The 17,026-nt window shown below is 28.7% G+C and overlaps 1 protein-coding gene across 1 annotated transcript; it reads left to right on the top strand.

Annotated features, from left to right (window-relative positions):
• The first annotated feature begins 536 nt into the window (after window positions 1–536).
• On the top strand, window positions 537–7,054 carry LOC107451721 (KRAB domain-containing protein 2). The gene is made up of 5 exons (XM_087153344.1): window positions 537–1,956; window positions 2,484–2,573; window positions 4,670–4,795; window positions 5,003–5,040; window positions 6,425–7,054. Exons 1-4 carry the CDS (start codon window positions 739–741, stop codon window positions 5,030–5,032), a joined length of 1,464 nt encoding a protein of 487 aa, XP_087009470.1. The 5' UTR covers window positions 537–738; the 3' UTR covers window positions 5,033–5,040; window positions 6,425–7,054.
• Window positions 7,055–17,026: the final 9,972 nt, after the last annotated feature.

The following is a 17,026-nucleotide window of genomic DNA, read 5'->3' as shown; positions in this document are numbered from 1 at the left end:
AAAAAGGAAGATAATGTTTCATTCAAGAAAGTTACATGGCCTGTAAAAATAAATTACAATTGAATTCGCAGAAGACTTTTTCGTCTGCAAGCAAAACTAACTTATGTTTACATTCATCGAAATGAGCATGTTTTTAAAATATTGTTAAAAAAAGTTTAAACACTCTTCAGTTCGTAAAAAATCGAAAAAGTATCAAAGCAGATTTAAGAAAACGCATCAAACTGTAAAAAGTTGGGGGAAAAAGTTAGAAAAGTTGAGGTCTTCTTAACCCCACTCCCAACCTATAAGCACCAAATGTAATTTAATTTTGGCATTTGTTAAACTTAAATAACATTTATAATTAGCATGTATATCTAATTATAATAAACTACAAAGGGAAAATAATTCTATTTTGAAGAAAATTGTATTACTATGTGTGTTTTAATATAAGTAGAACCAGGCATTGCACTCTAAAAGGTTTCAACTATTGTCATTCGTTAAAGTTCTAAAAGTTTCATCTTTTAGATGGAAATGAATTAAACTTAAAAGTTGAAAGGATTTGTGAGAAGCTTAGCTATCCAAGGTTTGAAGTTTTCGTCATATTTAAAAAAAAAAAATACACAACATTAGGAAAATAACTGCAACCATTACATTTGTTTTGTTTATTTCGTGCTGCTTTCTGCTTGTTTGCTTTTGTTGATAGTTTCTAGAAGCAAATAACGTATAATATATGTATGGTTTATTCACTAACTTATTCAAATGGATGCGCATGTACCTGTTGATGAATTTAATGCTGCTTTATGGAAGCGTTTTCAAGATGGAAAAATCCGTAATGTTTATCCTTTAAGCAAATATAAAGACATAATAGAAAAAATTAAAAGCATGAATGAAAATCCTCCTTGTAACATTCCTGGTGAATATTATTTGTTACGTAAATTTGTGGTGCTGAATATCGCAGGAAAAGAGCGATTATCTTGCAAACAAGAAAATACTGCTATAGCTGAAAACTCGCAAGATGTAATAAAGTTTTACGTTGCCTTAGAAGAAATATATTCTTACATCGAAGTAGCTCATAAATTTGTCAAGCATGGATGTCGCGATCGAATAGTCAGGCGTATTCAAAATCAAGGAATAGTTAATATTACAAGGGATACAGTAGAACTTTTTCTTTCCTATTGTAAACTTTGCAGGCCACGTAAACGAGATGTATTCCGTAAATTGGCCCCGAAAATAACTGCGGTTGATCATCATTATGAAAGATCATGCGACAGTCCTCTCAGTAATACGAGTAACAGTAGTGATAATCATAGAGAAATAGACGAACAATTACCTGTTATAACAGCACCTGATAATATTATAAACAGTTATGTCGCAGAAACTAATTCAAATAATACTGTTTGCACTTTCAGGCGGGGATTCATCGACTTAATTGACTTTAGCACTTGTCCTGATGGTGACTACAGATTTGTATTTTTATATATTGACTTACAAACATGTTTTTGTGTTTTATACCCCACTAGATGCAAATGTAAATATGAAATTGTGTCGCATTTAATGAGCACATTTACATTGATTGGACCGCCTCAAGTTTTGCACAGCAATTTCGATAATCAGTTTTTATCATTAATCATCCATGAACTGAAACAATCGTGGGCCGATATTGTTATAGTTTCAGGCTCAAATGTTTATGAAGAATTGCAAGAAGTTGCTCAAAATTGTATTGCAGATATTAACTCAATGTTGAAACAATGGATGCAAGAAAATAATTCGAGCAATTGGAGTTTTGGGCTGAAACTTGTTCAATTAAAGAAAAATACAAAGTTGTCTAATAATGGAACAAAATGTCCGTACGAGTGTTTCTTTAGTCGTTCAATAAACTCTTCCAACATTCCATCAAGTATACAATTGGAGAAGTTAACAAATATTGAAAAGGAAGATGATTTATTAGCTCTAATAAATGAACAAAATTATTCTGTGGTAAGTTAAGTTTATGATAATCTTATTTTAATTTACTATGAAATACGTTGTGTGTGTGGAATTAAGCATTTATAAAATTCGAGAAAGTTTTAGTATGTTTATGAAAATAGATATTTCAAGTATCTTAGTATAAACTACAACAAAAATGCTTTTACCAAAAGTTTTATGAAATATTTGTTTTTAAGAAGAGCCCACAAAACCTGAGTGTAGCATTGCATATTTACATTATGTAAAAAAAGTATGTTATAAATGACCTTGTTTTTTTTTTTTTTCAAATATGTAATATTAAAAATGTGTTTCTGGAAATGTAATAAAGTTTTTAAACTGGTATACTAATTTAAATGCATATGTCTAAATATTCAAATTATGTGGCTGTTACATTTTGCTTTGCATTTAAATTTGTAATTACAAAACATAAATTCAAATACTGTTACTTAACAATTCTAAATCTGAACCTTGTGAACATACTATATACAAAATTATTTCTGCACTTCAATTGTTTTAAGTAAACATTTAAATTATTTCAGTTGCCTTATGAACATCTTCAAGTTTCTTTAGATCCAAATGTGTGTAAGTTAGTGCATCTGCAACAAAATGATCCTACCCTTAGTATAGAAGTAAGTTTATAATTTATTGTTTAGTAATATTTTATTAATATCTGACCATAAGAATTACATTTTAATCTCTCTACAGTAGCATTTTCTTATAATTATCTCTTCTGTTTTTATTATTTATTTTTCGAATCAATCAATCAATCCCCCTTTTTTTTCAAAGCCGGGCATCAAACGCACAGTGTTATTAGAAGAAAATCTAGTTTTTTACCTCTAATTCTTTTAGTCTGCTTTCAGGCATGTGTGAAACACCATAATATCAAATTATAAGAGTAATTATTTGTGATGAAATTAAATTTCCATGTTTAAAGTTACAAATAGTAAAATTTTATTACAAACCTGTACTGATTTCAGTGACACAATGGTACACCTTCATCAAAATAATAAAGGACAGGAATAGTAGATGTACAGAAATTATTTAATCTGACAGAGGTTATGTCATCCTAAAAAGGATAATTAAAACATAAAATTACTGGGTTCATACCTATGTGGATTTTTGTAACGCAGGAGAAACGAGCAGTCAAATATTGACTCAAAGAAAATCAAAACTATATGTCAAGGACCAAGAACTCCACTTTTTATCGATCTCAAGACATTACTGGACAGAAAGCCATAAGTTTGATTTTTCTAAACGTCATCATATCATCCATAAATGTATTTCGTGTCTTGACCTGGTTTTACATCAAAAACTCTTTTGATAATGATCTTACTGTTATACCAATACCATATTCTTCAAATATTTGGAAATCATTAACTTTTTAATTCGGTCATTTTGCTTTTTGACTGCATAAATATCACTCTTAGTATGAACGTATCCCCCATCGGATTAAATCACCATTATGACAATGAAACATATATTGGTTTTAACAAAACAAAATTCGCATTTGTGATTTTAAACGTTGTGTTTTAATGAAATTTTTTATTTATTGATTACTCCTTAGAGATGGTTTTTATATCTTTCTTCTCAACAATTTATTTAAATATTAATTGATTTTAGTAATGTGGGACTTATTAGTGTCCCATGACACTGAAGACCCCATCATCACATTTTCTTAGATAATTAAATCAATAAGCTCTATTCTGGGATTAGATTTAATGTATAATTCTTTTAATGTTGCATAATACATGCTTATAAACTATTCAGCAAAATTGAAAATTTCAACTAATCTAAGAAACAGTATCACAAAAAGTTATTTTTATATTTTGTCTATAATCTACAGGGTGGGATAAAGCAATTGCCATTGACCATTCAATTCCTGCTGTTGAGTGTTATAGACTATGCTTTCCCACTATGTTTTCGAAATCATTTTAATGACTTGTAGATTAAGATTAAAAGATAATTATAAATAATTAAAAATTAATCTATCATTTGTCTGACGGTTTATTATTGTTGATTATGACAAGATACAACCAAAAATCAAAACTCCCTAAATATTAATTAACAAAAAGATAGCACAAAAAAATAATTTGTTATTTTTATTATATTCAATGCCTGCACATAATTTTATTTTATTTTTTAATAACTGTCATTGAACAGCCGACCCAATTTTTGGGTTTACGACTACCAATGTTCAACTCCGTAGCCTTGCAATTTTGAACCCAATCCAGAAGACAAGGGAACTCCTGGGTCAAGTATTGGGAGGAGTTTTGCCTTCATGGAGGACATTTTTGATGGAACTAACCCGCATTTGCGTTACATGGAGAGGAAGACCACGAGAACCTCCCACGGTTAGCCTGACGGCAAAGGGACTCTAACCCATGATCCGTCTACCACTAGGAAATTTCACGTCAGCATTGTGGTCGGTGCAAGCCGGATGCGGATTCGTATTGACCAGCCATCAGTGTGATTCGAACCCGGTTCCACTCATTGTAAGGCAAACGCTCTTCCCCATAGCCATCGCAGCATATAATTTGTCACATTCCTGTTTATGTTCCAGTATTTTTTATATTTATATTCTCATTTTGTATCCCTTTCTCTTGTGTGTTAAAAGAAATTTAAACATAAATAGGTAGTAAGTGATAGAGCATATTAATCAATGTTTGCAAGCGATTAAAATAATAAAAAAAAAGGTTGGTATATTTATTATATTTTTTCTTTAAAGGCTGAAAATGTTAATTCTACAGTTGTTAAAAAGGAACCATTGTCTGACAGTGAGACATCACAGAATGGCTTACAGTTTAGTGATTCATCCAATGATTGTTCTTCAATTCAAAATGGAAATTTAGAGGTTTGTATTTAGTATTTCCTTTCTGTTTTTCTCATCTATAAACTAAATGTCATTCTTTGTTTAAATTTTTCCTTTCATACATTGCAACAACAAAAAAGATATAACAGTAAAAAGATTAGTATTTTATGTTTTTAGCGATTTTTAATATTTCATATAAAATTATGTTGTATATTAAAATAATTTATACATGTGTAACATTGGTTTTAGATCAGTTTGAAGCAAGAAGAAGATTCTTAAAATTAGTAGTGAGTTGAAACATTTTTTTGCTTTTTTATTTATTTAAAGTGTTTCATTTATTATGTTTGTATTGTTGTTCTTTATTCTGACTCCCTCTTTGCACTTTAAATTTTATTTTATTTTTAGTATAGAATTATTATTATTATGGCATTCCCTTTTTTAGTGATCTTATATCTCTCAAGTTTTCTGCATAAGTATTGTGTGAAAAAAAATTTTTTTGGAGGGGGATTGCTCCAGTGTTTTTTTGTTTTATTTATTTATCTTTTTTTAGAAATTAAAGAGTCTTTTTATTTTGATTTAGGCACTATACCGTTAGTTTTATGCAGGATATATTAGTTTTCCAAAACCTTATATGAAAGGTCTATGAAAGAAAAAAAGGGTCATTAAATTTATAAATAATCTCTATTATTTAATGTAAGATATTTCAAGTCAAGTGAAATTCGTTGTGAAAGAAATTTTTTTAAGGGCACCAAGGTTTTTTCTTTTTTTTAAAAATAGTTTTCTTTATTTTAACTAAAACACTATAACTTAAATTTTATGCTGCATTTGTTATGCTTTTTATGAACATTATGATATGAAAGATGCTGACTGATTTGGAAAATTTCAGAAAGCAAAAAGTGATAGATGTGACGTTAAGGGCTGTGCTTTTTTTAGAAAATTGTTAGTTTTTTTATGTAATATATAAGTCTACATCTATGTATAAAATATGTAGACATATATTTGTGTATATATTTATAAAACTTGAAATAAACTAACAGTTTTCTGTAAAAAAAAAAAAAAAGTGTTCCCTCCACCTCACGCTTCACCTATGGATAAAGGTATAAAACAAACTCTGTGTCTATAACAAAAGCTGTAAAAATATTATATTGAAAATTTGAAATTTAGCTACACAAGTTGCCAATAGATGGTGTTGCAAGCAAACAAGACCAGAGCGGTCAGTTTTAGGGTTGGAAGGTGAAAGGAGGTTATTGTACTGAGTCATAAGATATCATATTTTTCATTAAACGCCTTGTATTTTTGGTATCACTGGAATACCATAGATTATAGTCCTTTGGCGTTTGTATTCTTTTTAAGATTTCTGTACGGAAATTACTCAAATATTCAAAAACAAGGATGTATAACCTATGTCTAATGTGGCATTTCTATATCCAATCTAAAAGTGGTTCACAAAGCCTTTTGTCATTGCTGAGTTATCTTAAATAATAATAAAAATATGAAATTAAAAAATTGAAGTAACCATGTTTTTGTGTCTTATTACCAGAAAATGATCAAGTATTATTCTTGTTCCTAAACAATAGAATTATCAAAAGACATTAATTTTGTTCTTATAACATAAGAGTTTTTAATTTGTATTAATTTATATTATTAATTTAATTCAATTTTTATTTTCAGGTGGCTAGGATGTAAAAAGTCAGCCATTTTTAAAAGAGAACAATACCTTACAATTATCCATTTTCATCTCTCAACTCGTTTCATCACAAACTCTCCGATATATCTCACTAACCCAATCAAGATTAAAAATCGAACTGTAACTATTCTCATTTCTGTTATAAATTGAAGACATCAAGAAAAATTATCTCTTATCATTCATTAAATTTCATTAATCTCTTTTATTTAAATTGCATAAACTTGAGTTTTGTCTCTTCATTTAAAATTTATTCGCATTACTATATGCATTTTTTTTTCTAATAACTATCAGATACTTGAAACTCAAGAAATGGAATGATTATGCCTAACTATGTGATTTAAATCAGATTTAATTAGATATCTGTAAGTGACGTCACATGTGTGGCGAACCTGACTGGTTCCCGAATCGACAAATGCCTCAATTTACCAACAATGATGTCACTTGCAGGTATCCAATTATTATAACACTTTTTGACTACAAAATTTCTTCTGAACGTTTTGTTTCCAAAAGTATCCAATGTTTGTTACAACATTACTGTATCATATTATTATAAACTTTGAAGTTTATTTTTATGAAAAAAAAATTAAAATTTTGTTTTGTATATAATGCAGAAACGTGTGAATTATTTTACTTTTTCTCTTAAAGCACAAAAACTTTGGATTTCGTAACATTTATACTAAGTCTGGATTATGTAAGATGATTTATAAGAATCAACTGATATTGCAACAGTTCCAGTTTTTGCATATTTTGAAACATTATTCAATTAGATTTAACAAAAATAGGTATCATTGCGAGTTGTTCATAAAAAAGGGGTTCATTGTGCTGAACCACACATTTCAACATTTTAAGCAAAAATTATGTTAATTAGCTAAATAGCACTTTTAGGATATCAAGACCAGTATTTTTGTTAAAATCAAACAACACTTATTTGGAATTAACTTTGTGATGATAGCTAAAACAGTACTTTTGTAAGCCAAAGACTTTTATTTTAATAATTTTTCCACCAAGAAAAAACGAATTTTTACCGTAATAAATAATTTGAAGATCGTGTCTAGAGAATCTATCTTAGACACTCGAATCTAAAAAAATTTTGAGGATTAATTAGAACAAAAGCTTAATAAAAACTTATTTCACAAGAGTGCAGCTAAAGATGGATTAGTGATGCAAATAATTCGAGCAAAAAATTAATAAAAACTAATTTCGTTTCATAATGCGTCTGACAAACTAAAGGAAATTTTTTATTATTTTGTTTACTTACATTAACTTGTTTTGTTCTTTCCCCCCCCCCCTCTTTTACCTTCCTAGCTTGCAATTTTATTTCAGCATTTGAATTGTTAGGCAAGACCTAAATTCGATTTTGAGTCTAGAAAGTTCAATATAAGTTGAGTAATTCATTTTTTTTGTTGCTAGATTTCATCTGCTTAATCTGTAACAATAGATTTTTAATAGTCCTATGCCCTGAAAGAAAATGAGCATTGCTAAAAAGCCACCTCTTCAAAATTTGAATACTGCAACAACAAAAATACATAAATAACAGTATTGTTGTTCTCGAGCTATTGGAGTAAATATTTAGTTATTCATTTTTAATATATACCCTTTGTATAGACAGACTTTTAATTTTATCTATGAGAGAGAGATTACAACCTCAGTAAATCTTCATTCCCCAAAATTTGTATGAGATATGTACCTGTATGAAAATTATATAGCTATGATACTTTTATTAAAGAAAAACATTTCTTTAAAAAAAAAATTTTTTTTTTTCAACTATTTGATTTTTCTTCTTCTCAAAACACAACATATAATTTTTAACTTGGAAAGTTGTTTGATTATAAATTATTTAAATATATTCTACGTATCACCATTTCAAAATATCTGAAATTAAACATTAAAATGCAGATTTAGCATTTTTTTAATTTGTATTTCTCTGTTGTAATAATTTAACAAAAATACTGTTTACTATATTTCATATGCATTGAAAATGATAGTTGTTGATATGATGCTCTCCACTTGTGATAAGACATATTGATCACTAAAACACAACCTAAAGAGGCAAAAGCTTTTTGGTTTGAATGTTTATGTTTGCATTATGAAGAAAGTGATCCTCGAAGCAAGAAAAGTGGTTCAGCCAGTTCTTTTGCATAACAAGCTTTACTTTACTTACAAAAAAATAAGGTGTTTTGTAAGGGAAAAGGTTAAGGTGGACAGATGTAAAAAACTACACCTGAGGTAGAAAATGAGGTTATGCTTTGCTCCAAAAATAACCTCATTTACACCTTACAAAATTAACCTCTTGTATAACTCAGAAATAATTTTAGTTTTGTTTGGGTGAAATTATTCACATCTGTCCACCTCAAAAACAACCTCCCTACACTGGTTGCTCTGAAGTAGATTTCCTTCAACCTCAAGAGTAAATAAAACAACTTGATATGCCTTAATTATGCACCTTGGGAGGTTGATCTTTCCTTTTTTAAATCAACTTCGCATAAACCTCAAATCAACCTTGACACCTCAAAAATACCTTAAATGATTTCACAATATAGACAATTGAGGTATTATTTCCTGTTTATTTTAATGCGCTCTGAATTGAATGAAATGATGAGGTTATCCAAAGTTCATAGAACTAATAGTTCAAAAGTTATTAAAGCTTTTGTGCATAAAAAGTTCATTTTTGTACCAAACCTACCTACGTGTGTTATATTACTATGTGAATAAGAAAAGTTTTGAATTCTATGTATTGTATTGCGCTGAATCAATTAAGAAGAAAAAGTAGTCCAGTGGACTGGTCGTTAATACACGGTTCCCAGCAGATCACCGAAGTCAAGCATCACTGGCTGCGGGTGGGTGACCACTTGGATCAGTCTGCGTAGGAACCGAGGGTGTGCGGTATTGGTCCTCGTTAAACTGTTCTACCGTAAAGTGCTCGACTTCGCGTGCAGGTCGTCGGGCTACTGAAAGGGGGGTGCCATCCCCTCCGCAGAGGATCAAAATTGTGATGGCGTGTCTTTGGATCATCCTCAGGGATGTTTCCCAGACTGTCGCCAATAGCCCATTGTGCTGACCTAGTGCGACGTAAATGAACTACAACAACTAGAAGAAAAAGTCATTAGGACAAGTTGTAGTAATGAAGATATGAGAGTTTCAAGCAATAAAATTACAATACTTTTTTGCACATAAAACTCCTTTAACTTTGAAACCTTTAGCTCTCCCTATTTACTTTTTAATTTTATTGAATTTGGCATAAATACATCTGAAATAAGGCCTCACTTGTGTAGATAGCAATACTATGTGCATGGTTCAGCACGGCTTTAAACTTCCAGTTCTTAATGTTTAACTTTTTTATAACCTTCTCAGCATTCTTCCAACCATCTTTCCCATGGTCTAGAAAATTATTTATCATGTTTACTTCAACTAATCCTGAAGCAATACAACAAAAAAAATTTTAAATAGCTGAATTAAACTATGTAAATAAATATTATATTTTAGATATTTATTTATATTATAAATAAATATTATATTATATTCGTAAGGTTCTTAACACTTTAAAATATTATTAACATGTTCATGAAATTTCATTTAATTTGCATATTTGGTTACATTTATATTTTAGTGTATTTGATTGTTATTTTTGTATTTTTTTTTTAAATTTATAAATACATTAATAATTATTAATTTATTAATAATGTAATATTATTTGTAATTTTTTTGTTACACTTAGATTATTAGCCATTATTGTTCTGTTTTGAAATAAAAAATTTCAAAAATAAAATCGTTTACAATATAGATTAAACAATATCATTTTTTTTATCAGCATAAATTAATTGATTAGCGATAAATTTATTAAACAATAATTTCACTATTAATCATGCGTGATAAAAATTATGTTTTATTAAAGCTCATACTTTTACAACAATTATTTCTGTAATAGAATATTATTAAAATCAAATCAAATTCATTTTAAAAGAAATTTCATTAGAATTAAAAAACTTATTAAGAAGCTTCGATTATTTTTAATTGTATGTGGTTTTTTATGATGATAAACAATCGCGGTTTTTTCCGAGCATTTTTTTAAAAAGTTCTCTTGATAAGTAGAATAGTTCAGCAACTTAAAATTTACGTTCTACAATGGTATTTATCATGTTTTCATAAATGTTGAAGATTCAAGTAATTTATTTTCTTAATCCTATATTTACCGATAGATGGCAGTACTAAGTGTAGTGACTTAAAAAAAGAAGAATGAAGGAGAAAAAAAGAGATTGATCCTACAATTTTGAAACTGATTTTTTAATTTCAAGTATGAACATCACCTTAAAAAGTAAAGCATCAACCCGTTTTAAGCCGGGGGACACCAAGATAATAATAATAGAAAGCTGCATCAATCGCAATTCCTGTGGAACTATTCCATTAGGAAAGAAATTAAACTAAGCCAAATTCAACATTTATAAAATTCAGAATTAAAACCTTTATTGAGCATATAACTTTTTAATTTGTTTATCTTAAGATAATTCCGACAATAAAAATAATATTTCAGAATTATGCAATATTTTTTGCGTTTTGTTTATATTTAAATACATTTTATATAAATATTTTATTTTTGTTTTAAAAAAATTATATTCTATCTATTGAGTGAGAAGAAAATGATCTGCAGCTGTTATCTGTTAGATAATTTTTTTTAACTCAAGAACATAAAATTTCTTTAGCATCCATCTAGACATAAAATAAAATAATTTTATGATTATTTAATTTTTCCGTGGAACCATTAGTTTACTTCGTGGCGAAGACCGCGCAAATCCATTCAATTAATCATGATAACTCTCTGAAAAATTTGCAAAATTTAAAATCGATGAAGGGAAAATTAAAAGTAATATATTTCTTCAAGCATAAGCTTTTAAAATTCAAAAATAAATAAGCAAAAAATAATAGATCATGATTGCTAAAAAATGAAATGATAACACAAGGTGAATTTGTTCTTAATAAAAATCGGAAAATAACTATTAAAAAAATCGCATCAAAAAATTCAAAATTTATGCCTAAACTTGCAAAAATCAAGTTGTCGAGATCAATCATCATGTTAGATTTCGTAGTTTGTAAATCAACAGCATATGTAGAGTTAATTAGAATTCCGAGGCAAATTCCGCGTAAAAGAAGCCAATTATTATTATTATATATATTTTTTCCTAATGCCTAATCTAGGCGAGCGAGAAGAGTAAGAGTCTAGAGCTTACTAAAAGTTGCGAAATAAATAAAAATAATTAATAAATTTTTAAGTCTTGCATTTTTTTTTTAAATTTAAGTAATTGTCCAAAGTCATTCACTGGTTCCATAACTATGAAACTGAAGTTTGATTTTCATATTGTAGCCCGTTACGAAGTTAGATTCTCATATTTTTTGTAAGATAAAAAGTATTGACCTTGCAATTATTTATATTATTTTTTGACTGATAATTTTATATAAATAATAAAGAAATTTACCAAATAAACAGTATGGCCTTTGTTATTAAATTTAGTACAAATAAGCTGTTTATTATTCCTCAGAACTGCTTTTTTTTTAAATAGGTTTTAGTTATATTACTGATCAATAGATGGCAATTCGAGGCAAGTTTTAATAATAAAAAGTGTTGCAAGCTTATTCTACATCGAAAAGAGAGTGATTTGGTGCTGCCATCTCTTGTGTTGAATTTATCTCATAAATTCAAAATATTTTAAAAAGTACATTGTAATTCTTAACAATTCCTTAATATTTAATTTATTAAAATTATAATAATTTACAGATAATAGGGTTAATTTTGTTCTACGTAAGCTAAACAAAAAACGAAAAAAAAAAAAAACGTGAATAAAGCACAAATGAAAAAAACAGAAATTGACATACTATAGTTTCAGTTCTATGAACAAAAACCTTCCACAATGTTTGAACACCAAATGATAGTAGGGAATAGAAATGAAAATTTAAATTTTCAGTTGGTAACCAGTGGCCAGTGGACTCTCATAGCTTACTCAGTAGCCACTTTTTCTTGTTTTTTTAATGAGCGGTTACCGATATTGATAGGTCCTTTTCATTTAATAACCACTTTTTGCAAATTTCTTGCTTGGATTAAATTATCATTTTTAAAAAAAATATTCAGATTAGATATAATAGACGGCTTTGATAAGTTGTCAATTTAACGATAAAAATATAAATATGTGGCAAAGCTTAGTAAAACATACAGACTTTAAGGAACATTATTTAAAAATATTTGGGGAAACAAAATAATTTAATGTATTCATTACAACTGTGAATTGTTAAAGAACTCTCCTTGAACATGAATCTTTACATCACAAATTGAATTCCATTATATCACGTTCCATCACGAATTGATTCTGTGTGATCAAAATTTTGAATGGAGGATGTGGCGTAACTATCACTCCAAATATTAAATACCAATTCCCTAGTATATCTGAACCATATGATGATCTCAACTCAAGTAACTCAAGATGAACTAGTATATATACTAGTTCATCTTGAGGTACTTTTTGATAGATGAAGGGTGACATAGTCGATTTATAATTCCCTTCATTGGTGACCCGGACGTGACAAGAATTTGCCAATATTGTTGGATGATCCACATTAAACAGTTGATTTGCTTAAAAATATACTGCTCAAAGAAAAAAAAATCCGGTGAAGTAAATAAGAGTCTCCCGAACAATGTACAATATTGAAAAATATATATAAATATATATATATATATATATATATATATATATATATATATATATATATATATATATATATATATATATATATATATATATATATATATATATATATATATATATATATATATATATATAATGAGCGGAATGCTATGAAGGAAAAAAAAAACAAAGAATTACTGAGCGAAATGCTATAAATAAAATGAAGAAAAATTAAAATGAGCAAAATGAAATAAATAAAAGGAAGAAAATAAAAGCATGAATCAACTAGTGGTATTCGTTCATCGAATTCTATCACAGATAAAATTCTGGAAGGGAAGTAATGTGGCGTAACTACCACTATAAATACTGAATACCAATTCACTAGTATATAAGACATGTTAACTTGTTTATATCTTGAGGTACCCTTTGATAGATGAAGGTTGACATAGTTAATTTTTATTTACCCTTAAAGGCATTGGACACTTTAATGAAGATTCTGTTTTCCAGAGTCTCTTTGCAATGATGTACTTTTGTAATTAAACAATTAATGTAATTAATTGATTTTCAAGATGAAGAAAAAAATGATAGAAAAAAGTGACTGGTTTTTTATTTAATTTAAGTCGCCACTTCTCTTTGTTGACTCGCCACGTAGCGAATGGTTATTTTCAGGTCTTGTAGAGAAGTAAGGAGGCAGACACATGCATAGTGGTTTTACCAAGAAGGACAAAAAGAAACATGACTCAAGTCCTGAACTTCGATTTAGTGCCCGCTTTGAAAATGTGCTGTTTTTAATTTTCAAAGTCAAAAAGTCTCCATTAAAAAAAGTTATAATTCAAAAAAAAGTTCTAAAAACCAGTATGCCTTTTTAAAATATTGCTTCTTTAAGAAGTGAAAAAACTGTAAATTATGAACTTTGTATAAAATACGAATAAAATTTTTTTTAAATAGAGAAGAGCATCGAATTCTATTTATTTACATGAATAAAGTATAAGCAAAGAAACTGAAAGATTTTTGTTCAGGAAAGTAATAAATTGAAAGACAAAAATATGCATCTTAAATATTAATACTGCTATGTATTAAAAAGTAACTACTTATAACAGAGATTTAGTGCCTCTTCAAACATTGTGCCCAGAACTCGTAAGCCCGTGCTATAATAAGGCGCTGCCAAGAAAGCGAGTAAAGCCGTTAAAAATGTTATAAGTAAATTTTTTTTTTGCACAAACCATAAAGATGAAAATATTTATCTTTAGTGAGTATTGGATTAAAGATTGGAGTACCGTTGAGCAAACTTAATAGATATTCGTTGTAACGAGGTGCTTCTGTCTGAAATTAACGGGAAGGATCATGGCAAAGGAGGGGGACAGTGGATACCCGTACATTTAAGATTTTTTTTCGTCTTATGCGTGAAATTTAGAAAATTATTGTGACGAATTTAATTTCGTCCATCTAAAAATCTGGGCCCCTTGCGCAGGGCCGCTTTGAAATAACTCCTTTCGAGGCGACCTGCCCTGTGACGCCGATATGTAGGATCATTAGTTAGTTTCCTTTCCTTACAAATTTTAGAAAAGGTTCGTTTATAAGAAATTGCATTTAAAAAAAAAAAATGCTCGTTCATTAAAAATGTATTTTTGGATAAAGAATCTGTTTCTTTGTCAATACTTGTTTTCTAATTGTATTTTGTAATTCGAATTCAAAATTACGAAACATAATGAAACGAACAGAAAAATTTGAACTGTTCCGCGATTCAGATAATATGGGATCTGATGCGTAGCATACAGAGGTGTGTGCAGAGCGAACATAAGGGCGGGGGAAAAGGGGCTAGGTGTACATATCCAAATATTAGTACGGAACTCTTGAAATCACAGCTTAAAGGATATTCAAAAATGAATTATTTTCAATATTAAACATTCTATTTTTTGTTTTGTTATATTCCTTTTTATTAAATAATGACGATTGCTGAACTGCATTCCCGGAAAAATGAAAGGAAGCATTTTTTTTTCTAAAAGTTTCAGACTATTGCTTCACTATAAGAATTTTTTTTTTTTTTTTTTTTTTTTTTTTTTTTTTTTTTTTTTACTGAAGGGTGACTTTAGCATCGCAGGAAATATTTCAGTAGACGATTCCTGAATTGTTAGAAACTTCTATTACTAAAGGTTTACTTCAGAAGGAAGTGTTTCTGCAGGCGATTGCTGAACTGTTAGAAAGTTCTACTACTAAAGGTTGACTTCAGTAGGAAATGTCTCTGCTGGTGATTGCTGAACTGTTAGAAAGTTCTACTACTAAAGGTTGACTTCAGTAGGAAATGTCTCTGCTGGTGATTGCTGAATTGTTAGAAAGTTCTACTACTAAAGGTTGACTTCAGTAGGAAATGTCTCTGCAGGTGATTGCTAAGCTGTTAGAAACTTCTACTACTAAAGGTTGACTTCAGTAGGAAATGTCTCTGCAGGTGATTGCTGAGCTGTTAGAAACTTCTACTACTGAAGGTTGACTTCAGTAGGAAATGTCTCTGCAGGTGATTGCTGAGCTGTTAGAAACTTCTACTACTAAAGGTTGACTTCAGTAGGAAATGTCTCTGCAGGTGATTGCTGAACTGTTAGAAACTTCTATTACTAAAGGTTGATTTCAGTAGGAAATGCTTCTGTAGGTGATTGCTGAACTGTTAGAAACTTCTATTACTAAAGGTTGACTTCAGTAGGAAATGCTTCTACAGGCGATTGCTGAGTTGTTAGAAACTTCTATTACTAAAGGTTGACTTCAGCAGGGAAAATCTCTTCAGTTATATGATCTCACAGCCGTGAGGGTTCAAAAAGTTTAGAGAATCTATGAAAGTAATTTTATATATTACTTTTCCGAGATTACTTTTCCGTTAAATATATTACTTTTCCGAGTCATTATGTATTTATTAAAATTTATATTTTTAATATTAAAAACCTTTTTTTATTTTTAATTATCCTATAATAAAAACCTGATTTTTGTCATAAATGAGAAACCCAGAAAATATTAACGTATGTACAAAGATACATTTAAATATTTTTAGATGATTCATTTCAAGGGGGCTGATAAACAATGACACTTCTTAATTTAAAGGGCCCTACATCATAGATATACCATTGATAAAAATTAAACAATGGTATAAATAAAAAAAAAAAATAGAGCTAATGTTAAGTTTTCGGAATTAAGTTTGAAAAAAAAAGAAAAGGAAAAAAAAAATCAAGCTAATGTTGAGTTTTCGGAATTAAATTTAAAAAAAAAAAGAAAAGGAAAAAGAATAGAGCTAATGTTCAATTTTCGGAATTAAATTTGGAAAAAAAAGAAAAGGAAAAAAAAAGAGCTAATGTTCAGTTTTCGGAATTAAATTTTAAAAGAAAAAAAAGGGGGAAAAAAACTAATGTTCAGTTTTCGGAATTAAATTTGAAAAAAAAAAAAAAAAAGAAAAGAAAAGGAAAAAAAAATTGAGCTAATGTTCAGTTTTCGGAATTAAATTTGAGAAGAAAAAAAAGGAAAAGCAAGAAAAAATAGAGCTAATGTTCAGTTTTCGGAATTAAATTTGAAGAAAAAAAGAAAAGAAAAAAACAAATAGAGCTAATGTTCAGTTTTCGGAATTAAGTTTGTCCCACCCCCAAAAAAGAAATTAAAATATTCTGCTATTACATTTTGTTTTGTTATTACATATACTTTCATCTGTTAATTTTTTTAAACACACATTTCTTCATTGTTAACAGGATATTTAAAAAAAAGTGCGAATTTCTTGTACTTGCAAATTTTGCCACGCGAAACTGTACTGATGGTGCTGGCATAGCTACTGACTTTGAAACACAATTAACTACAAACAATAGTTTTGTATACTAACGTGTTTGTGCACGCTTAACATTGGTATTCATTGTGTTGATGAAGTTTTACAATTGCGAGAAGTCATTT

The sequence above is a fragment of the Parasteatoda tepidariorum genome, chromosome 10 (assembly GCF_982258835.1).
Source record: "Parasteatoda tepidariorum strain Cologne lab strain chromosome 10, Ptep-v5.0, whole genome shotgun sequence".
In the NCBI taxonomy this organism is placed as follows: Eukaryota; Metazoa; Arthropoda; class Arachnida; order Araneae; family Theridiidae; genus Parasteatoda; species Parasteatoda tepidariorum.
Note: the sequence above shows the minus strand (reverse complement) of the source record. Positions and strands in the feature narration are given on the sequence as shown.

Excerpts from the sequence above, each read along its gene's own strand:
- LOC107451721 (XM_087153344.1), top strand. The coding sequence starts at position 739 with ATGGATGCGCATGTACCTGTTGATGAATTTAATGCTGCTTTATGGAAG. Across the intron at positions 2,574-4,669 it reads ATCCTACCCTTAGTATAGAA|GCTGAAAATGTTAATTCTAC; the intron begins GTAAGTTTATAA and ends TTTTCTTTAAAG. Across the intron at positions 4,796-5,002 it reads TTCAAAATGGAAATTTAGAG|ATCAGTTTGAAGCAAGAAGA; the intron begins GTTTGTATTTAG and ends CATTGGTTTTAG.